The following is a 20,977-nucleotide window of genomic DNA, read 5'->3' on the forward strand; positions in this document are numbered from 1 at the left end:
GACTGGGGCAAAGTCATATTCTCCGATGAAGCCCCTTTCCGATTGTTTGGGGCATCTGGAAAAAGGCTTGTCCGGAGAAGAAAAGGTGAGCGCTACCATCAGTCCTGTGTCCTGCCAACAGTAAAGCATCCTGACACCATTCATGTGTGGGGTTGCTTCTCATCCAAGGGAGTGGGCTCACTCACAATTCTGCCCAAAAACAAAGCCATGAATAAAGAATGGTACCAAAACACCCTCCAACAGCAACTTCTTCCAACAATCCAACAACAGTTTGGTGAAGAACAATGCATTTTCCAGCACAATGGAGCACCGTGCCATAAGGCAAAAGTGATAACTAAGTGGCTCGGGGACCAGAATGTTGAAATTTTGGGTCCATGGCCTGGAAACTCCCCAGATCTTAATCCCATTGAGAACTTGTGGTCAATCCTCAAGAGGCGGGTGGACAAACAAAAACCCACTAATTCTGACAAACTCCAAGAAGTGATTATGAAGAATGGGTTGCTATCATTCAGGATTTGGCCCAGAAGTTGATTGAGAGCATGCCCAGTCGAATTGCAGAGGTCCTGAAAAAGAAGGGCCACTGCAAATACTGACTCTTTGCATAAATGTCATGTAATTGTCGATAAAAGCCTTTGAAACATATGAAGTGCTTGTAATTATATTTCAGTACATCACAGAAACAACTGAAACAAAGATCTAAAAGTAGTTTAGCAGCAAACTTTTTGAAAACTAATATTTATGTAATTCTCAACTTTTGGCAACGACTGTACATAACCCATCGCAATTTCTTTTTTATTAAATAAACGTACATTTTGCCAGATTGCCCTTCATTCAACCCTTCGGTTTACCCGCGCTCATAACATTAGCACAGAATCAGTTCAGAATCAATCACCAAAAGAACCAGTTCGGTTCAGACGCGTGTGTCAGTCAAAGACTGTATAAAAACATGGACGTAGTGTCCGTGACGTCACCCATAGACTCCTGAAGAGCGTTTTTGAAGCTCAAAGTGTACAGAGCGGGCCATCACCAGAGTCACACAACTCTCCCAGACAATCGAAAATGGACAAAAAGGCGAGAGCTGCTAACTGAAGCCACGCCCACTTTGCTCAACAGCAGTGTCCGCAGCGGCGATCCATCTGTCATTCAAGTGGCCATGTCCTTAAATATGCAGAACTTTAAGGTTTAATATAATTTAAATGGATGAGTTATAAAAATAATTCACCCCCTCACAGTTGTCATGAAGGGCAAAATTAGCTATATATATGCTAATTTTTTGAACCAGGCTGTAAATGTTTTTTTTTTTTCAGTTGTAAAGTTGGGCATTTTAACATGGGGAGTCTATGGGACTGACTCCCTTTTGCAGCCAGCCTCTAGCGGCCAGTCAATGAATTGCAGGTTTAGTCACTTCCTTGTTGGCTTCACGATAGAGAGCGGGAGGTTGACGCTCGGTGTCAGTCTGCTTCTCACTGAATCATGCATGCGCAGTTTCATCAGCTCATCTTTTCTCAAATCGGATGCGACCGACAGAAACGGTTCTCTGTTCAGTGTACTGTTGATCCGAAAACCAATGCAACCGGTTCTTGACGCAAGAACGAGAACCGCTCTAACCGGCACGTGCTGCAGTTCAGTATCATCAGCTGCTCTACTCTTGTTCATGTTCTATTTACTACAAACTCAATTTGTGAATGTGTCATCGTTAACTATAAATACAGTACAGGTATTTCATAAACCATCCCTTATTCCTATTAAACATTGAGTCTTTAGTCTTAATTATTGTCCAACTTCCCTGAAAACCCCTTTGGCCTATAATCTAACATAATCTACAATTTAACAAAATACACAGATTAGATACATTCATTATCTTAAAAAAGCTAAATAAAATAGTTATTTTATCACACTTTCTGATGTTTAAAAAAATACTTTGATATGCATTTTGTCCTCTTGAAAAATTACACGCATGTGCAGTATCAAATCGGATGCGACTCCAGAACCGCTCCAGCAGTGGGCGTGTACATACGTTATCTGGCTCTTCTCGTGTTCATCTTCAGTTCTCTCTTCACAGCAGTTCAGTCAGTGTACTGTTTGAGTAAATGAATTACTCCAGGATATTGGTTTATTTTGACCCAAAGGGAGTGTCAGCCACATTAAAAAAGTTAACAGCTTAAGTCATTTGTGGATTAATGCGTATTGGAGACGCGAACCGTTTAAAACGATTCAGTTCAATTTGGTGAACTGGTTCAACCGGTTCACTAAAGCCGCGTTTCTACCACAGGAACTTTATCCAGGAACTAGGGACTTTGGGCCGGTACTCGGTGTGTTTCCACCGCAGGAACCAGGAACTAAATAAAGTTCCAGGTAAAAAAATGCCCCTCAGAAAGTCCCTGCTGGCAAGGTAGTACTTTTTCAAAGTTCCGGAACTTTCGGGGGCGGGACTTGGACGCTAAACATCCTGATTGGTTGAGTTCACACAGCAGTGATTTCAACCACCATTTATTCGGATCATTTTCAAAATATTACTGTTATTGTGTCATGAAATGTAATTTTAAAAGTATTTCAGGCCAGAATGTAGTTGTTTAAAACTCAAAAATAGCACCTATTTAAAAATGTGTATTGCTGATTTCAGAGACGTACCTGTTAGATTTACCCAAAACGAATGACATTTTATGTTTAACCACTTTCGTTTTGGGTAAATCTAACAGGTAATCTTTGGTCTGTATTCAATTTATCTATATGTTAAAATGAAAATAAAAAAGGCAAATTGATATATTTTGTTTCATTGTACTTGCTGTATATATACAAATATCCCTGAACTAAGTACATGTCTGCAGCTGTTATTGTTTAAATGAAAGCGAAAGGAGGCAGTGGTATTTGATATCATAATTCATTTTATTGTAAATATACAGTAAGGAAAATTGCAGTAGCCAAGGAGAGCTGACTGATATTATCAAGTACACTGCTGTTTGCAGAATTACCGGATTTGCATCGTCGCGGACATCACACTCCCGAGTCAAATGAGCAAAGTCTGAACTACCGAGGATGCACGTCCAAAATCAGAGTTTCTTGTATTGAGAAACGCGGGCAGACCTACATCACCAGTCTATTTGCCTAATCTTCCTGGTACTTTAGGAGAAAAAAGTTCCTGGGGAAAAAGGTTCCTGGTACAATTGTTCCGGGTAATTTCGGTGGAAACGCGGCATAATAAGAACCGGTTAAATCAAACGATTCGTTTGCAAACCGGACATCACTACTTCAAGGCTAAAAAAAATGGTATTTGGACCAGCCCTAGTGGCAACTTATTTTAAACACTGATGGGAAATAAATAATTTTACATAGATAAATATTTTCTGGTGACATTTTAAACTGCAGATCCAGTTATCACCTCTTTCTACACACACATACAAACACAAAATAGGGTCTCACACTTCAAATTATTATTTTTTATTACAGTCAGACAATTAAATTGTCCCTCAGATTAAAAGCACATGTGATTTTTTATTTTAAATGATTAATTGTTCTTGATTTTTATCAGTGTACTTACTACACTGAGGAACAATGCTTTGTCTTTCCCGAATGAGTTTGCAAATGTTGTTTTAGGTCTCTTTGATATGTAAAACTCTTTTCACATTGAAGACATGAGAAAGGCTTCTCTCCAGTGTGAAGCCTTATGTGAGTCTGAAGGTTTCCTTTTTGAGAGAACTTCTTCCCACAATATTTGCAGGTATAAGGGGTCTCTCCAGTGTGAGTTCTCATGTGGGAATCAAGGGATGGTTTATATGTAAAACTCCTTCCACACTGAGGGCATGAATAAGGCTTTTCTCCAGTGTGGATTCTCATGTGATTCTTGAGGCTTAATTTATGACAGAAATTTTTCTCACATTGATGGCATGTAAAACAGTCCTCTCTTGAGTGAATCCTCAAGTGGTAATTAAGGGTTACCTTGCGTGTGAAACTCTTTCCACACTGATCACATGCGAACAGCTTCTCTCCAGTGTGAGTTATCATGTGAGAATTAAGGTTGTTTTTGTGAGTAAAATTCTGTCCACAGAGTTTGCAGGTGTACGGCTTTTCTCCAGTGTGAATTCTCATGTGGACTTTAAGGTTTATTTTTTGAGTGAAACTGCTTCCACACTCTTGGCAGGTGAAAGAGCTCTCTCCCGTGTGAATTCTTGTGTGGACTTTAAGGTTTTGTTTTTGAGTGAAACTTTTTCCACACTGTTGGCAGCTGAAAGGTTTCTCTCCAGTGTGAACTCTCATGTGGACTTCTAGATTGTTTTTTTGATTGAAACTCTTTCCACACTGACGGCAGGTGTAGTTAGATTTAGATTTGGTCTTCCGAGCTCTTTTTCGTGAGGTCTTTTTAGCCTTCGTGGATTTTTCTCCAGTAATGAAACCATGATTTTTCTTATGTTTGTCTTCCATTTCACTCAGTTCTTGACTCTCCTCTTTCAGCAACATCAGGTCTAAAGCAAAAAGACAGATACAAGTTAATCCCAGTTTAAAACTACAAAGTAACAAACATCAAAATCAATATAAAACCATTAAAGCAATGCAATCATGTTTGCTAGATTCTACACTCATTAAAGGTGCCATGTGCAAAAATTGAGGTAAAAATATACAAAAAATGACCTACACGCATCAAAAGTATGAAAAGAAATAAGGGCGATGATGTCATTAAAAAAATGTCAAGTTATAGTGCTGCAGAGATATCAACCTTAATTAGCATTAGCATTACTAGCCCCGGCCCGACAGGTGTCGTAATACCAGTTTCGGCCATGGGAGGCGGTATGCGGGCAACATAACCACCAGCCAACCTGCAATACACGAATAACTCGCACGGCTTGTGGGCGTAATCTAACCTGATGTCAATCGTGTGGAAAGTACAGCCCACTACATTTCAGTTCAGGGAAGAGAGTGGAAGGATGACTTAAGCCCTTGGCAAGAGACCACCACCTGCTACAGGGGAAACAATCGCGCTCGGAATCACAAATCAAATCCGTTAAGAAAAGGAGCCGAACCAGAGTAAACATCGGCACTGCTTTCAATCGCTGGAGACAACTGATGGACCTGAAAGAAATGAGGTCCGACACCGAACTTGCAACATTTCTTTTGGATTGGTAAGTTAGATGCTGTTAGTATTTCGCTAGAAGTTTGTTTTATATGTTTGTGTATTTTTTTTTTGGGAAGTTATAACATAGAAATGTATCGAAGGCTGTTCTATAAACTTGCTAATGTTAGCGATGGCTAACCGTAGCTGCGTTTGATAATTAGCTAGCTATAACTTACCCATTTTTTTATATCATAAGTAACCTGCTCTGTCTAGTCTGTTGGTCTCAGTGTCCTCTTTGCTTCGTGGTTTTTCTGTACGTGAGAAAATTGATGTGTTGCATGAAAGTGTGTGAAAAGAGTCAATTGCGTGTGTCTCACGGTGAATGCTTGAGAGTTGGCAGCTCTGGTTACGTTGGTTGGCGCTAGCTTGGTCAACATCAGCTGTCTGATGTTGACCAATGATGTTGACAGAATGCTGTCTGTCAAATTAATTTAATTCAAATAATGTGTATATACAACTCAATGAAATATGAACAAAACGAATATGAACATATTCACTGCTAAAGGTTAAGGGGAGTAGCTTGAAGATGTCATTTTCAAAATCACTTGACATCACCCAACGTTCCTCCGGAGGCAAAACGTCCTCTTATAGCAGCAGTTCTCAATTCCAGTCCTCGCGCCCCACTGCTCTGTATATTTTGCACGTTTCTCTTTGTTAACACACCTGATTCAGATAATCAGCTCGTTAGAAATGAACTCCGTTCATGAACTGTTTTTCAAATGTTCATTGCTCCCTACTCTCTGAGCAGGGGAAATCTGTTGAAGTTTACCTCACATCGAAACATTCATTCACTGATTTGTGCTGTGCAGCATCTTTAAACATGGACAACTGTGACATCATATACCTCTGTAAATCAATACAATTTAAATTCACGTCTTGCACACTTCAATGCACTTTGATTGGAACATATAGCTACGTTCACTTCGAACTGGAATCATGGCTAATTATCCTGTGATGTCCACTTCGCAGGGCACTTATGTTTGAATAGAACAAATGTCTGAAGCGCTAAGAGAAACGTTCAAAATGTGCAGAGCAGTGGGGCGCGAGGTCTGCAATTGAGAACCGCTGTCTTATAGGCTTCAGCTATGCTCTAGGGTTGTTGTGAAGGTAGGGGCGGAGCATAGAGACTGCCGTTTCTCGTTTGTTACTCTAGAGTAGACCAATTCACTTTATTGAGGCATACTGCCCCCATCTGGTATGGAATGTGGAGTATGTCTTGATTTTTTTGCCAGATATGACAGATGGCACCTTTAAGCTACTGAAAGAGGTCATCCAAGATCTCAGAATTTCTTTAAATGAACTCTTCACACTTTTAGAACATGTCCAAAAAAAAAAATGAAATGTCATCTTAATATGCTATAGTGGCCTAGGAAGAATACTCGGCTTCAAAAGGGATACAAAGTCCGACAAGAAAATAGAAAGCATGTTCCATCTCTCAGAATCTATTTGATTTAATTTCAATAAAAGGTAAAAATACAAAATATACAAAGCCTTCAATCTTAAAAGGGAGAGGAGGGGAGTATCAACGAGGGTTTGCATATGCACAAAACCTGCTCTGAAAGAGGCGAATGCTACTTCATACACACAAAGTGGGATTTATAAAAACAAACGTGATGGGAAAATTCGCACTTGCACAAAACTCTGACCCTGTGTACAAACTATTACCTGGAGGGAATAAATAAATCTTTAAATTAAATTGCAAATCGTTTGCAACTGCAATGTTATAAGAAAAAATTAATGCGCATCTTGTCAGTAAAGCAGGTTCGGTAATTAGCGGTAAATCTCTACACCTAAGTGTTTTCACATGGAGCAGCATTAACTACACCGAGCTGTTGTTCACTGACAAGCTGCTCCAAACCACGATCATTTAGTAAATATGCCTTAGAAAGAAAAACCTTACTGGTGTGCATCTTGAGACAAAACAATCACACTGGCCTATTTTAATATATGCTTTAAATTAAAACAGCTCAAACATGCATTTTAGTCTGAGACTGTGAATTTTATAATGTCTTGTCTGTGAAACCTGTTATGATAAAAACTAAACCCTTACACTGGAAGTTCAGAATTTCTACACCTAACATGACATCACCCTACTTGCAGTGATGCAGTACTGTATTGAAACTATAAAGCTTACAGTGAAAGGGGAAGTTTTTATTTTCTTATTAAGGTTGCAATTTTATATTTTAAGGGGGTTTCTCCTTATAAAATCTTTTTTTTTTAATGATGTTCTCATGAATTTTCTATAGTGTAGTATTAAAGTTGCCATATTAAAATATACTGATATTGGATTTTGTCTTTTACTTTAGACCACTTTGAATGTTGACAGTGCCTGTTTAGTTCACTAGCTCATCATACACATGTACTGCAGGCAAAGCGTTATGCAATCATCTGGTTTCCATGCTTTTTCCAACTGCGCACTTCAGCATGAGGCAGATGCAGACAGTACCACCAACTACGGCATTCATAGACAATCTGCAAACATGGCATAGACCAAGAACAGTGGTAACATTACAACTAGCTATACATTAGTTTAGCAAATTACTGATAGTTGAAAATTATACTTAAGTTTCAGTTTCTGCAGGGACTACAGATCAATTTGGTGGTTAGAAAGCCAAGGACGTCTTCAAGAAGTGTGTGCAAATCTACACTCTACAGAGCATACACGGGTAATAAAGAAACTTTTCATTCAATAAATATTTTACATTACATAAGAAATAATCCAAGCTGTGCATAGAACTATTTTAATGTACAACATGGAGGTTTACATATTTTTACATTAATTACAGTATTTATTTGCATTATTGAGAGAGACTTTTAGTAATTTAATTTGGTGTGATAGAGATTAAATCTATCTCTGTTTTAATGAAAGTAGCACATTAATATAGAACGATGATTAAACTGACTGCACACTTCCAGCCAATAAGAATTGAGTATTCAGACAGATCATGGTATAACAGCACATAACAAATTGAATACCCATGTGAGGAAGTTTCCTAAACATATAATATGTGTTAGGTCACTTTCCTGATCTAGCAGTATTGGCTATTGGAGAAATTGTCAAAGGACTCACTCCCCAACCTCTGATTTCCTTCGTCCTTACTGATTTATCAGAATTGGTTTTAGTGGACTCCAGATTTGGTCCTGTAGCTCGAGGTTCAGTGCTCTCCTACCAGTGCCCTACTGTTGTGACAAAAAACTACATTAAACATCCAGATGCTCCTGTGTTAGCTAAACTCCCTATTAACGGTTATAAATTTCAGAGGAGCTTGCACTTCGTGCCAAACTGCAACCAGTTCTTCCATTTGAAGAGCCTAAGTGTCACACAAGAGTTGGCAGTTATAATAGAGGAGCCGACTCGGGTGCAATCCGAGTGTCCACAGTGGAAAAATATGCGCAAGCCGACTGCTAGCAGGTTTTATGAGGTTTCTAATGTGCGAGGGGCAGGGGTACTGCACAAGATCCCTCCCCCTTGAAAGTATATATTCCAAACTTTTCAAGGGCCCTCTCTTCCTTTGGGGTGCTGGTAATCAGTACTGGTTTTACCCCAAGTCCAACACCCCTGGCGAGGGGAGACATCTGGCCAGGCCCTTGCAAAGCGGATACTCAGGGGTGAACACTTAGATAACACTTAAATATGATTTTCAATAAATGTTTTTATGAAACTTCTGTCATCATATACTTAACCCTCAAGTTGTTACAAACCTGTATGAATTTCTTTCTTCTGCTGAACACAAAGGAGGATATTTTGAAGAATATTTTTGAAGATATTTTGGGGGCAAAAAACACACAAAATGACTTGTTTTCAATATAAAAAGTGATTGTGGACTGGATATTTTTTTTTTAAACCTTTAATCACAGTCTTGGGCATGTTAAAGATTAGAAACAACATTGGGTTTGATGCATTGTTAGTTTTTGTGCAGCATCAGATTTACATTTTTTCTCCCTCATTTATTGTTTTGTGGCTGTTTTTGCCCCATTGACTTCCATTATAAAGACATTTTTTGATTGCAAAGCCATGACACCATAAAATCATGCATTCTTGATGGTTGGGAAGAGGAACATTTTTAAATTTTTACAGTTGATCACTTGATAGCACCATTAACCCTTTAGATAGACCTATGCAAATAAAAGCTTAGATTCTGGCTTGTATATGGAGTTATATGGAGTATAACAGCGTACTATATTTAGTGTGTGTTTGTGTGTGTGTGTGTGTGTGTGTGAGAGAGAGAGAGAGAGTGTGTGAGAGAGACCTTTGCACACTTACCTTAATGTAACTGAGAAAATCAAAATATGCACCTCAGCTCTCAGAACTACATGGGAGTAAACAATAACAAAGTTAGTGTATTTATGCACCTGCTGCCTTTTGATGGTGAGAAGTACAGACCAAACAAAAACAAGTGAATTTGAACACTTGCATGCCATGTTCATTTGATGATGAGAAGAGCAAAATGCAACAAGTCAAAAGGCTTGACTTGTACCGAAGTTTTAGAAATGATTGTGCAGCTTGACCCCTCCAGCGAGCTGCAGGATGTATTGTCTTCTCCCTCTGACACCACAGACTCAGGAGAGTCAGATCCTGATTTTGTTGTGGCACCCTCATCATCCTCTCCAGCTTCCACTGAAGGTGAGGAGGATACAGAGGATCCTGTATCAGGGTGGATTGGGAGAAACGGCAAAGTGTGGTTTTCCACCAACGTGGAGACAAATCCCTTTCTTCAGTCTGCCAAATGATGTGTTATGCCATTGCAAGGGTACAGAAGTGTGTATGTTTGTGTGTGTGTGTGTGTGTGAGAGAGTGAGAAAAAGACCTTTGCACACTTACCTTGATGTGTCTGAGTAAATCTAAATATGCACCTCAGCTCTCAGAACTACTTGGAGTAAACACAGGGTAAAAGGTGCCACCTAGTGATCAACTGTAAAAATTAAAAATTTTGCCTCTTCCTAACAGGGAAAACCACCAACAATCGAGAATACATGGCGTCATGGCTTTGCAATCAAAAAATGTTGTTATAATGGAAGTCATGTGGCAACTCCATATACAAGCCAGTAACTAAGCTTTTTTTGCACATGCCTGTCTAAAGGGTTAATGGTGCCACCCAGGGGTCTAAACCGGTTCAAGGAACAGAAATGAAAACAAAATTTTGACAGAAACAGAAACTAAATCAAATTTTATAGTTCCGAACAGAATCTAAATTTTAAATGGCCATTAACCAGTTAATAACGTTATTTTAGCGTTCCATTTAATATTTGAAATTTGCCGTCAACCAATCACAAATCCAGCAGTACGGCATATGCAAATTTGATGCTGAAGCCAACGAGTGAAATGTCCGCTCAGCTGTGAACTCCTCAAAGGCAAGTTGAAATGGCAATTCACCGCCTTCAGGGCCGGATTACATACCTACAAACTAGTCGCTTTTTCGGCGAAAATCGCCGTTTTGAATGGGAAAATGTCATCCACGTGAATCGTGTAGATGCGAAGAGTTTTATTGACGGGGGAGGGGCTAATCTGCGGTCTTCCCTACTGCGGTCTTCTTTGGTGATACAGCACGCGAGTCATTTGGCCAATCACAGTCAAGATAACAGCGTCTTTTTGGAAAAGCCCCTGGCTGCAGCTTTTCCCACAGATGAATTCGCGCCTATTCACGCCTATTTCTAGAACCTACTGCACGCGAGTCATTTGGCCAATCACAGTCAAGATAGCGGCAGCTTTCCCACCGATGAATTCACGCTTTGGACACTGACATTAGTTTTGAGGTAAGTGCTGTTATCTGCCAACAATAAAATTGTTTTCTCTAACGTTGTTGTTAGTTAACATGTTTAACATTAACGTTATAATGAAAGTGTCGCCTAGTAAGATCAGCAAATTGTGTTGTTAGCTTACAATGTTAGTTCAATGTCACTGTGAAGGTTTTTGGCAAGGCTAAGCTTACTCTTCCACTGCATTACTGTTAATTTCGTTTACGAGTACTTTTCGCCATTATTTTCATCAACGACATTTTACACCTTTATAATGACAGCATTTTTATAATCGTTTTGGTCACATTTGGTTGGGGAAAAAAATTATTTTGATTAATATGCACGAGGGAGAGAGAGCAAGACGGTGAAGGTGGGTGCGTGCGCGTGTGGCCGGGGCTCTCTCTCTCTTTTGTAACTGTTCTTTTGAATTTTTTCTGTATAAAAAAATAACGTCATATCATAAATGATAGGAAACCCAGCAACAACGATTATCAGTTTCTCCTCCATTTTCTCGGAACTAATGTTTTGGTAGGAACGAAAGTTTACATCTTATCAGCCAGCGCGAAGGACGTCTATATTCTGATTATTTGCTGGGGTTTTGCCACTGCTTGCCGCTGAACCGCGTCATAGCTCATAGATGATCCGAAAAATGACAGTGGGTAATAAACCTAATGCGGTCTGTGTCCTTAATATTGATCAAGCAACAAAAGAAAAAGAAAAGCATTCACTAAGGATTAATTATATTTTATTCTTTTAAATATGTCTGCTTGAAAGATAAAGAATGATGTATGCAAGTAGTTATAAAGAATGCATATATCATTAATTGAAAAAAGACTGTTCTACTTTAGGAAAAGTGGTTTTATTTAATTTTGATATAAGTCACAGTAGTAAAATCTGTATCTGTATTGCATGTTCAATCTTTAAAATGAATTATATTAACAGGTTAATAGATGTTTTATCCGGGAGTATATGGGTTTGGACATTTTAGAGACATTATAAATTAATGCATTATAATTTCACTAAACCCATTATATTTTATTTGATTAAATAAAATAAAATCTTATTGTATTTCAACGACTAAAACTAGACTAAAACTAAAACAATTCAGATGACTAAAACATGACTAAAACTAAATGTCATTTTAGTCAAAAGACTATGACTAAAACTAAATCAAAATTTGCTGTCAAAATTAACATTGTTATCTGATTTTTGTATGTATATCTTGTCATAAGAAATGAGCGAAATGAAAACGAACACGTAATGGTGTCTGGTTTAACATTAATGAGTGATCGAAACACCCGCTTTGGCGGATCATTTAACGTTGACTAATGCAGTGGGAATTGGCTGCATTATTGTTGTTTACAGTTTTACAGTTGTTTTATGCTCAGTGGTGTTAATAAATGTTTCGTTTTTTTTTACCTCAAGAAAACGTTGTATTTTCCCTTTATTTTCTTCTTGTGGGGGGGGGGGGTGGCTGGGGTACTGAAAAATCTGTCACCTTTTTCAGTCCTTCTAGTTTGCAGGTATGGGATTAAGACCAAATTAGGCCTGATGCTGCAGCGCAAAAAGAGCCTATATTTTATCTGCATTGGTGCATTTATTCGACACTCAAGCGCCAGCATGCTTAGCCTTTCCTGCCCAACTGAGGACCGCAGCTTTCCTTTGATCCCCGGAGGCACTGGGCACCATCATGCACAGATAGATGCGCAACCCAATTTTGACATTTGGAAACGTCTGAGAAAGATTCAATGATGAAAAAAGCTTGTACAAGCTCTGTTATATATATATATGTATATATATATATATATATATATATATATATATATATACTACAGACCAAAGGTTTGTACCCACCTTCTCATTCAAAGAGTTTTCTTTATTTTCATGACTATGAAAATTGTAGATTCACACTGAAGGCATCAAAACGATGAATTAACACGTGGAATTATATATGGAATTATATACATAACAAAAAAGTGTGAAACAACTGAATATGTCATATTCTAGGTTCTTCAAAGTAGCCACCTTTTGCTTTGATTACTGCTTTGCACACTCTTGGCTTTCTCTTGATGAGCTTCAAGAGGTACTCACCTGAAATGGTCTTCCAACAGTCTTGAAGGAGTTCCCCGAGAGATGCTTAGCACTTGTTGGCCCTTTTGCCTTCTGTCTGCGGTCCAGCTCACCCCTAAACCATCTCGACTGGGTTCAGGTCCGGTGACTGTGGAGGCCAGGTCATCTGGCGCAGCACCCCATCACTCTCCTTCTTGGTCAAATAGCCCTTGATGCCTTCAGTGTGACTCTACAATTTTCATAGTCATGAAAATAAAGAAAACTCTTTGAATGAGAAGGTGGGTACAAACCTTTGGTCTGTACTGTGTATATATATATATATATATATATATATATATATATATAGAAAGAGAGAGAGACTTGTATATAAGTTTTTTAGAGAATTTGTTTTTTAAATTTAATTTAGAAATAGACAATGCAGACACAACATGTTTAAAAACATTAGGCTATAATAAACACTAGACTATTTTTTATAATCATTTGTCATTCAAATACATCGCGAATACGGAAACATTTGATTTTGTGTTGAATGAGAGACCCAACGTTGGTTTCAGTTTCGTTTTATCCTAAATTAATTAGTTTGAGTTTTTCTTTAATATTGCTATAGCTTCTTATATTTTTAATTCTTGTTCTTTTCTAATGAGAGAGGTAGACATCAGCTTCAGCTTAATTTGTTTTTGGATTGGGGTTTTTATAGCCTAAACTTTAGAAGATTTGTTTTGGAGAGAAACTAATAACTGTTTTTATAATGTTTGTAAACATTTTGCATTAGACTACAGGCATTTTCATTATTTCGGAAGTAATAGGGCTAATAAAATGTGATGTGAGCCACGACTTTATTATTTTAAATTTTTTACTCTCAAAACGCAATCTTTTACAAGTGTTTTTTTTTTAACAATGGAGAAAACATTTTTAAATATCTTTAAAATACTTTGTCTTTAAAGTGTTGATAGATTTTTTTTATTTTTAAGTAGCTTACATTTGGCCAAAATCTAGAGAAGATGATGCTGTATTGGCTGTGTCAAACCGTTAGATCTCTATTTTTTCCTTTTCTTTTTGAGTAAATAAAACGCTATACTTATATTATTATTATTATTAGGCAAATTATAGATAAAGAATATTGTTTTTAAAAAGTAACGTTATTAACCAGTATTTTTTCCACCAGAACTGGTTTCAGAACGGTAATAATATCAGAGGAATGCTGGAACAGAAACGTTAAAATTGTTACAGATACAAATACTGGCTGTTACATGAAAATTTAAATATGTAATGTCATAATTATAAAGTTTTTTTACATTTACATATGTAATTGTTGCATAATGCTATACATTATCGATTATGCTCGGAGTGAACCGATTGAATTTATTTTTTTTCGTTTTCAAGCCCTGGTGCCACCTAGTGATCAACTGTAAAAAATTCAGATTTTACCTCCAACAATCAAGAATACATGGTGTCATGGCTTTGCAATCAAAAATTTTTGTTATAATGGAAGTCATGGGGAACTCCATAAACAAGCCAGTAACTAAGCTTTTTTTGCACAGGCCTGTCTAAAGGGTTAATGGTGCCCCTAGTGATCAACTGTAAAAATAACAAATTTGACCTCTTCCCAAAAGGGAAAACCACAAACAATCAAGAATGCATGATTTTATGCTGTCGTGGCTTTGCAATGAAAACATTTTGTTATAATGGAAGTCAATGGGGCAAAAACAGCCATGAACAATAACCCTCTCTTCCTTTGGGGCCCTGGTAATGAGTACTGGTTTTACCCCCGGTCCGACCCTGAGAGCTAAACTATAAAGGACGCTGGCCCTCTAGAACAGAATTTGGAGCTGTAAGGTCAAATTATTTTGATGTACTTTATTTTCATTTTATTTACTTAATAATGCTGCTTTTGCTGACATTATGTCTGTGGTCAAAAATGTATATGACTGATGCCTTGGCACAGTGCACAGACACACGCAAAGTTCGGGATATGACAAATGCACGCGGCAAGGCTAGAAGGGATACGTTTGGCTCTACTGGGCATGCGCACATAAATACAGCGAAATGTTTGTCATACTGTACTAGTGCTTGCATAGACTAGTCGAGCGCTGTCGGAAACAATCGACTACTCCAGCATGCATTAACCATAATGCATACAAAGTGTTTGCAAGTACGACGTGAATTTTAGAATTACAATATTGCGTGGAGCTGTTACTTTCTATGACCTTATCTATGTTGCATGTAAAAATTAAATATGTAATGTAATAATTAGGGTAGTGCCTGAAGCCGAATACCTTATTCGGAATGGCAAGGATAATGGCTTAAAAAACAAATAACGGACAAGGAATAATTCTGCCTGAATAGTCGCCTGAAGCTGACACAGTCCGGTGTTTGCTAGATAACAGGTGAGCCAGTGGATCAGAGCCAGAAGTGAATGAATGTAAACTTTATGAGTGAAAAGAGAGCAAATCAAACACCGCATTGTTGTCGCTTCTCTGTGCATCTCTCAGAAATCAGAGCGTTGCAAGAGTAATTTTACCTATAATAATACATCACACACGTTATAGCATTTGTATATATTTAAAAGGCAATGATTTAAAGCTTAGGCTACGATATGAAACGAATGAATGGAACAAGCACAGCACGCTCACCAATCAAACAGCAGCGTTGCGCTTCTCTCAAAAACCAAACCAATTCTCTCTCAAGATTAGGCTAATAATCAGCTTAGATACGGATACATTGTCCACTTGGCCTACATGTTTGCATCTTTACCTTTTGCTGGTTTGCGCGGCACACACACACATCTGTTTAGTGAAGTTCCTTAACATTAAGACTCGCTTAAAGTGTTCTGCATAATGAAAATGTGCGCATTAAATGGATTCAGTCGTGTTCAAATGACCACTAAACGTTTGTCATGACATCTCTCTGCTTGCATGATAAATATTATTTTAGAAATTAATAATTATTAAATAATAATTATTTTAGTTTAACACGAAATACTTGTTCAGTGATAACTACGAAAAAAAATATAAAAAGTCATAACGGTCTTATCAAGTAACTGCACAATGTTGTATCAGAATGCAGATAGGAAAATTTTTGTGATTGTTACAGATACAAATACTGGCTGTTACATGAAAATTTAAATATGTAATGTCACAATTATAAAGTTTTTTTTTTTATTTACATATGTAATTGTTGCATAAGGCTATACATTAATAAGCGTTTATTGAATGTAAATGGCATGAACCACGAGTAGTCGAGTAACTCAAGCATTTTTTATTAAAAAAATCGACTAGAAATCAGTAGTCTTGCAACCCCTATACTGTACAACAATAATTAGTATTTCATTATTGTAAAGGGTACGTTTAAGGCTATCTAGGTGTAGACGTAAATAAAACACAATCTAACAGGTAGAAAATTAAATTAGAAACATCTAAACTGTTCAGGTCACAGTAAGTGCACTGCTGGTCATGCACATCCTTTCCCGGAACAATACTGAAAGCTAAGATGGAGAAACAGATGATCATAGCTGTACAAGGATAGCCATTTTTTAAATGAATCTATTAGCAGAGTGTAATGAATAAAAACTCTGTAATCTTCGGGAAGAAGGAGGCGGGAACCGGCAGACAATCAAAATGAAACTTTAATAATCAAAATAAACACAAAACAGCGCATCAGCCCCTCGCGGACAACTGATGCGCACAAATAAAAACCAAAACATAAAGTAAAGCCCAGGCCTGGTCCTCTCTCGTCCTTCACTGTTGTCGCTCCTGTTTTATATCCTTCCATCTCCTTCGTGGGACTCGAGACCGGTGGGACGAACAGGTGTCGTTCATCTCTAATCACTCCACTGGCCTCGCTCATTCCCACGTCTCTCGGCCCCGCCCCACTCGTCACACAGAGCTACTGCAAGGGATGTTTAGTGCTGGAAATCCATTTATTCTTTGCTGAAACTTCTGCGTCTTCATGGAGAGCGGGTCATGGTTGCCCAACAACAGCAGACGCTACTGGAGCGCAAGCGCAGGCTCCTAAAAAAGGAGAAAGCGGCGCGCCTAGCGTTTTCCACATGTTTTCAGTCGCGACATCATGCAAATGTGGTTTTGTTTTGAAGGAGACATTTTTTATTTTATTTTTTTACTGGACTCGGTCAAGACCAACTAGAAGACTTGGCGAGTCCAATGGCCAAGTCTGATTGCAAATGCAACGAGTCCGAGACGACAGAAAAATGTCTAGAGTCCGGACTCGAGACCAAGACCGGACTTGAGTACTACAGCCCTACTTTGACATGCCCAAGACTGTGATAAAACCATCTGTAACTGTAATGCTGTAGCCCAGGGGCCTCTGGTTAATGCACTGCAGACTTGTGCAGTTTAAATGGGGTCCTTTCAAATGGCAGAGCGGAGCACGAGTGAACACGATCATTCCTTCCTCTGTAGTACTACTAGTGTTAACTCAAATAAACATGAATTAACATCTCATGCCCAATGTAATTGCTCAATCAATGTTTCAATCATGTCAACAAAACAGCTTATGAACAAAATGTCATTTACCATTTCATTTACTGTCCATGGCTAGTTATTTCACTAGAGAAATGAAGTTTAGAAAAGAGTTTTTATTGAAATATTACACTACATATACTAAATGCAGTGGCACCTGCAGATGTACGGCCGTACGCACTGTGCGTACAGTGAGCGCTCAAACTAACCTGAGATTTGCCCTGCAATCATTATAACAATTATTATATTTCTGTAGCTTGAACCAGCATGTCATTAATTATAAATTTATGTTCGAACTGCTTTCTATCTCTGTTTCTCCAAAAGTAGCCACATCTAATGAAAATGCAGATTTTTCACAATAAAAATAAAACATTGTGATTTTGTAAAATAAAGAGAAAAAAAAAACAGGGTGCTCTTTCAGCCTTCTCAGTTTCCTTGAACTTTTTGCTTGGTCACAAATATTAAAACGGAACTCACTTTTTTTGGGGGGGGGGGGGGGGTTGTTAATATGTTTTTTATGTTTGAACACCACTGATGGAGAGCTGACTTTAAGACAATTAAGACGTGTCGTCAATAAGCGGCCATTTGGAACAGCAGATTTTATGGTTTTCTTTTCATTTTTTTCATTCATGAATATCCACTTTAGAGCCCCACCATCAGCGTGGCCCGACAGTCTCTGACTTATTTATGCAGGGCTGGACTTTGGACTAATTTTCACATCATGGCTCAAATGCGGGCCAGGCATCGGGCCTGTTTTAGGCTTCTCCTTATTTTTATATTTTAGACCCATCAATTATGGTGATACAAAAATAAATTGCAACGCTGGTGGATACACAAGGAGACCATGCTACAGCGACTGTCAAGAGCAACTCGACCGCAGCCAGCAGCAGCAAGTGCCTTCAGCGCAGCTTAAAGAGTTCACGTTCAAACAAGTGGATGCAGAACAGGCCTTGGGTCATGAAAATAAACTATGCCTGCCTAGAACCCTTCTCATCAATGTGCAATCTTTGTAAGTAAAAATGTATGAATATTATTGAAGAGGATCGTGCAGAACCTGTGCAAGCATGGCTCTAAATGGTATGTTTTTCGTTTGTTGTTTTCTCATACTTTTAGATACACTGTTCTTTGTAAATGCTACTGCTTATGTAATACATGGTTTTATCCTGTTTAAAGCTTTAATCAGTGGTGGAAATAGTACAAAGAAATTGTACTCAAGTATTTCGGAAGTAGGAATACTTTTAATTTACTTGATCATTTACTTTTTTTATTGACTTTTTTCTAATTGACAGGCTTTATTTTTTTCTTATGTATTTTAATTGGATAAGAAATCAGATACACTGCTGGATGACAACCAATAATTTTTATTCTATAATTTTTTTCTGTATTTTCCTAATGATAATTTTAGAATTGGTTTATACAAATACAAAATAAGTGAGAATAGTTTCCATACTATATTGAATGTTATGTCAGTTAGCACTGCATTATTCATATACCATTTTTATTACCTCAAAATAATCTGAAATGACCTTTTTCAGCTACAGCAATAGCAAGATGCTTTTGTCCACATTGAGGATTTCCTGCACATCAAAAGTTACTTCTACTGGGCCATTTTGGACTTTGTGTACGACAGTGCCCTCTGGCTCGGAGTGTGAATGAAACAAACTGCATGAGAGTGTTAAGCGCTCAATAATGTTCATATCATCTCATTGTTTTGGATATGAACAAATTGTCCAGTCATACATAGACTGTCTTGTTTATATGCCCATATGCTCACACATCCAAAGCACGCACACAGAAAAAGTGATTTTAAATGCATCTGATTGACAGATAAATAATGGTAGATCTATCAGCCAGATGCATGTAAAATGCATGCGCTCTTATTTCAATGTTGTTGTTCATGTTGAGGTTATTTTAGCTTTGTACATTTAGTTTAACTGCACTGTGTGCATGGACACTTACATTGTTCTTGCTCCATCCATGTAATAATTATATCAACAGAGTTTTCTATTTACTTTTACTGCTGTGTGCTCTGGTAAAATCAACAACGGTATGACCAGTTTCAGGAGCTGACAGAATTTTGATGTAAAATTGAGAGCATAGCTCACATTCAGTAAAATATTGAAATGCTAATGATGCTGCTGAGTCAAAGCGGGTGGTTGACAGTGAAAGCAAACCGCGGTTTAAACGGCTGCCCCCCGCAGCTGAACTGGAAGTTTTGATTGGTTTGCACCTGAGTCAGACCTGTTTGTTATTGGCTGAAGCGCAGGGATTGGTTATTAACAAAGCTGGAGGTTCTCCGCATCTGGTGAGCGTCAGCACCGCTGATAATTTCATAAAGTTAACAGATAACACCAGCATCAAAGACATTTAAAATAAGTTGAGCTCAAAAGTGTGAGCAGCAAATGTTTGAAACTTCTGTTTGAGATAAAGTGTGGATTATGATCATCTATTCAAGACTGAAATAGGTAATTATAAGTGATGCAAAAAACTATATACACCAGCCATTAGTGTTACCATCATAAACATGGTAAATACGCCTGCTTAAAGAAGTCAGACATCAGCTTCTAATTCTCTATTTCAATATTTATTTTGTAAAATATTTTATCTGTCATAAGTCTTGTCTCGCGACTTTAGCTCTGCGAACGTCATAAAAAAATACCATAATAATGTTTTTTTGTTCGGGAGCTCCCTCTGCTACTCAGGTCGTATTTTTGATGGGGAAAAAAATATGATGTGCTGTATACTGTGAATACAAATACACAGAAACAGACTCGACTGAATAAGTAGACTCCTTATTGTCAAAATTCTAATAAGGATCAAAGCTCACCTTTGAAAATGGAAACTAACCTGTTTGTTGCTCGGTATCTTCATGTTTGACTCTGAATGCTTCTTCAATCTGCAGGTCTTCACTCTCCTCTTTAATAAATGCCATCTTTATAATAGTGTCACATGGATCTCAGTTATTTCACCAGGAGTTTTTCTGTGTGTGTGAACACATTGTCATGTTTAATATGAGAATAGTTTACACTAAGAAAAATAAATCCTATGGATGCATCTCACTCAGCTCCCTAGTTCTGCAGTCAGGGTACTGGCAAGGAGTCAGTTCTTCAGTTGGCCTGATTAGCCAGCCAATCCCAAATGAACACTCAAAACGATCACTGCAAAGCATTCAAATAAAATATATAATAGATGAATCTTTTATCGTGGAAACAAAATTGTAATTGGATAAAAGTTGCCATTCGGTATTTGTTGTTATCGTTTCATTTACAGTGTTTTGAGCAGCATGTGTAGTATATTTATTTCTCTCTATGGGGTGCAGTGATTCGAGCGCTTCGAAAGTGAATCGTTTTGAGAAGCAATTGGTTCAGTTGACTCGGGAGTTTCTTAAGCTCAGTTTCTCCATCACTACTTGCTAGTGCCTGCATTCGTGATTAAGATAAACTGATTCACTATATACAGTTAGAGAGCCTAGAGTGTTTTTTTTTATTGCTTTTCACGCGTGGTTGAGCTTCAAAGAAATAACGTTTATATGTGTTAGTTAAAGAAATTACTTGTTACTGAGTGTAACGTTATGACATTTATAATA

At 37.8% G+C, this 20,977-nt stretch overlaps 1 protein-coding gene across 3 annotated transcripts in view; it reads right to left on the reverse strand.

Annotated features, from left to right (window-relative positions):
- The window catches only part of LOC132106029 (gastrula zinc finger protein XlCGF8.2DB-like), a 146,342-nt gene that overhangs the window by 125,224 nt on the left and 141 nt on the right, over window positions 1–20,977 (reverse strand). The window contains exons 1-2 of one of the 3 annotated variants that reach the window (XM_059511632.1): window positions 20,239–20,678; window positions 3,514–4,460 (exon numbers count right to left, since the gene is read on the reverse strand). In XM_059511632.1, the coding sequence (XP_059367615.1) occupies window positions 3,538–4,460; window positions 20,239–20,323 (1,008 nt within the window). In that variant the 5' untranslated portion in view covers window positions 20,324–20,678 and the 3' untranslated portion in view covers window positions 3,514–3,537. Of the gene's footprint in view, window positions 1–3,513; window positions 4,461–9,616; window positions 9,846–20,238; window positions 20,679–20,977 lie in introns of those variants that run through there. The other 2 variants (XM_059511631.1, XM_059511630.1) reach the window with 2 other exon arrangements.

The sequence above is a fragment of the Carassius carassius genome, chromosome 26 (genome assembly GCF_963082965.1).
Source record: "Carassius carassius chromosome 26, fCarCar2.1, whole genome shotgun sequence".
In the NCBI taxonomy this organism is placed as follows: domain Eukaryota; kingdom Metazoa; phylum Chordata; class Actinopteri; order Cypriniformes; family Cyprinidae; genus Carassius; species Carassius carassius.